A 2,623-nucleotide genomic window follows, 5' to 3' on the forward strand; every position below is an offset into this window, starting at 1 on the left:
ATTTGCGAGAAACCATTTTTAGAAGGTCAGGTGAGGGTTAGAAACCACTGTCATCTAAGTCACACCACGAAATCTTCCCCCTCTTCAAAATTAAACTCAAATTTTCGTGGAGCAGCACATGAAAGCAGTAACCTCAATTATAAAATACCAAATTTTAACCCCGTGTTTTTCCATAACGGCTCTCGTTATGATTTTAATTGTTTTATTCGAGAATTAGGATATGATGAGGAAGAAATTCAAGCCATACCTATTAACAGTGAACACTACATATCCTTTTCTAAAAAACTGAATTCACTATATGTTAGGTTTATCGACTCATGTAGGTTTACGCAAAGTTCTCTTGATACTCTAGTTAAAAATTTGGATGATAATGAATTTCAAAATCTAAAAGAAGAATTTGGAGAGTCTCACCCCCATCTAGATTTATTAAGGGAAAAAGGAGTCTTACCATATGATTACTTAACTGGCTGGGATAAATTAAATGAAACTGTTTTACCCAAACAAGATGACTTCTATAATCAATTGCCTGATAGTAATATAACAGAGAAAAATGTCAACATGCAAAAAATGTTTGGGAAAAATTTCATATCAAAAACTTGAAGGAATAGGCTGAAATTTACTTAAAATGCGATGTTTTACTTTTAGCATGTGTTTTTGAAAATTTTCGTAAAATTTGTTATTCAACATATGGTTTAGATCCATATGCTACTATACTGTACCAGAGTAGGGTAGCTATAAGAGAGCTGGCCCGGAAGTGAAAAAATCCTGAAGATGGCATACAAAAACGCATGTATGGCATCGTAAAATGAAGAGAATTGAAATTGAAAAACATGGAAAAAATAAAAAGTCGATAAGATATTTTGTTGTATAAATAGATGGTTCTAGAATTGCAAAGAGGCAGAGACAAAAAAAAATGGAGAGTGAGAATTCTGAAAATAGATCAAGATATATTGTGTTATTGCCGTGGTATTTAACAACATGCTTTAGTAGTGTGTTTGATAGTCCAAAAGATTTTACAGAGTTTTACATTACTTCACATTGGATTGTTGATTGTGGTGTATTACAACTTCGGAGAAAAGAAATTATTGATATACTTGATAGAGTATTTCCATTGGTAGAGGAATTGATTGACATAATACCAGATAGTGATACATTAAATGGATGGTGGGAATTGGAGAAAAAAATTTATGAATAAAATTTAGTTGGTGATGAGTATTTTGATGGTGAATTATCGACAGAATTAGTTGATTCTTAACAAGAGTGGAAAGAAGATGCAGAGGTTTTTAACCAGAGTGAAGAAGATTTTAATTTTATCTAAAAAATAAATATAATAAAGAATAATTTTATAAATATGGTGGTAATATCAATAAATAAAGCATTGTCATCATTTTCTGATGATGATGAAAGTATAAAAATAATTAAAAGACCCCAAATTAAGTATCCAGAGCACGTAACATTAGAATCACGTTTAAGAACATATAAAAGTTGGAATCATCCAATAAAAGTAGAAGAACTAGCTGCAGCAAGATTTTTTTATGTGGGATTCGAAGATAGAACTAAATGCTTTTACTGCGGCTTAGGCTTATATTGTTGGGCTGTAAATGATATAGCATGGGAACAACATGCTCGATGGTATAGTCCATGTGCTTATGTTCGTATAAATAAAGGAGATGAATTTATACAAGATGTTTGTAGCAGAATAAAATTATGGTTAAATAAAGAGGATGCAATAAAATTATTACAATATGATATAAAAAAAGATAAAAACTAGGTACAAAATGACGAATAATATAGAGTTGAGCAGATTGATGATAAAGAATATACGACAAGTTGTAAATATTTTAAAAAATTATCCAAATAACATTGAAAAATGGTTGAAACATTGTCAATTAAATGTTCGTTATTTACAAAAGTGTATCAAAAACAGTAATTGCTTAGGATCAAAAAAACATTTGGAATCATGTATTTCAAATATGTTAAGCTTTCGAGAACAACTGAGAGCAATGATACATGGGGGTGGTGGCTACACAAAAGGGAAAAAAATAAAAGTAATCAAATGGGAAGATCTGGAATGTGCATTAAAAATTAATGTAAACAAATGTGAACAGCTAAGAGGATCATCATATATTAGATTACCGACATCTATTGAAGATAAAAAAGCTTGTATAAATGTTCAAAATGACGATGATGCTTGCTTCGCTTGGGCTGTTACTTCTGCTCTTTTCCCAGCAAAGAAACATAGTTATAGAACTACATCATATCCACACTATGAAACTGCATTAAAATTAAAAGGAATTACATTCCCCATGACACTAAATCAAGTTAAAAAATTCGAAAAACTAAATAACATAAGCAATAATGTATATATATTGAAACTTGATAAAAATAGTGTATCTTTTAATGTTGTTTCTGCATTAGTAACAAAAAATAAAAGAGATTTACACATAAATTTGTTAATGATACAAAACAAATATTACTATGAAAATGAAAGAGATATTGATCATAAAGTGATGATGATGATGATGATTTAGAGATTAAATTTCATTTTTGTTGGATAGAAAATTTATCAAAACAAGTAAGTAGATATAATGGTCAATTATATATTTGTGATCGATGTTTACAC

General features: G+C 29.6%; 1 protein-coding gene across 1 annotated transcript; it reads left to right on the forward strand.

Annotated features, from left to right (window-relative positions):
* Positions 1–1,351: 1,351 nt before the first annotated feature.
* Positions 1,352–1,771, forward strand: LOC123301411 (death-associated inhibitor of apoptosis 1-like). Its single transcript, XM_044884148.1, has one exon. It carries the CDS (start codon positions 1,352–1,354, stop codon positions 1,769–1,771), a length of 420 nt encoding a protein of 139 aa, XP_044740083.1.
* Positions 1,772–2,623: the final 852 nt, after the last annotated feature.

This window comes from Chrysoperla carnea, chromosome 5 (genome assembly GCF_905475395.1).
Source record: "Chrysoperla carnea chromosome 5, inChrCarn1.1, whole genome shotgun sequence".
Taxonomy (NCBI): Eukaryota; Metazoa; Arthropoda; class Insecta; order Neuroptera; family Chrysopidae; genus Chrysoperla; species Chrysoperla carnea.

Excerpts from the sequence above, each read along its gene's own strand:
- LOC123301411 (XM_044884148.1), top strand. The coding sequence starts at position 1,352 with ATGGTGGTAATATCAATAAATAAAGCATTGTCATCATTTTCTGATGAT.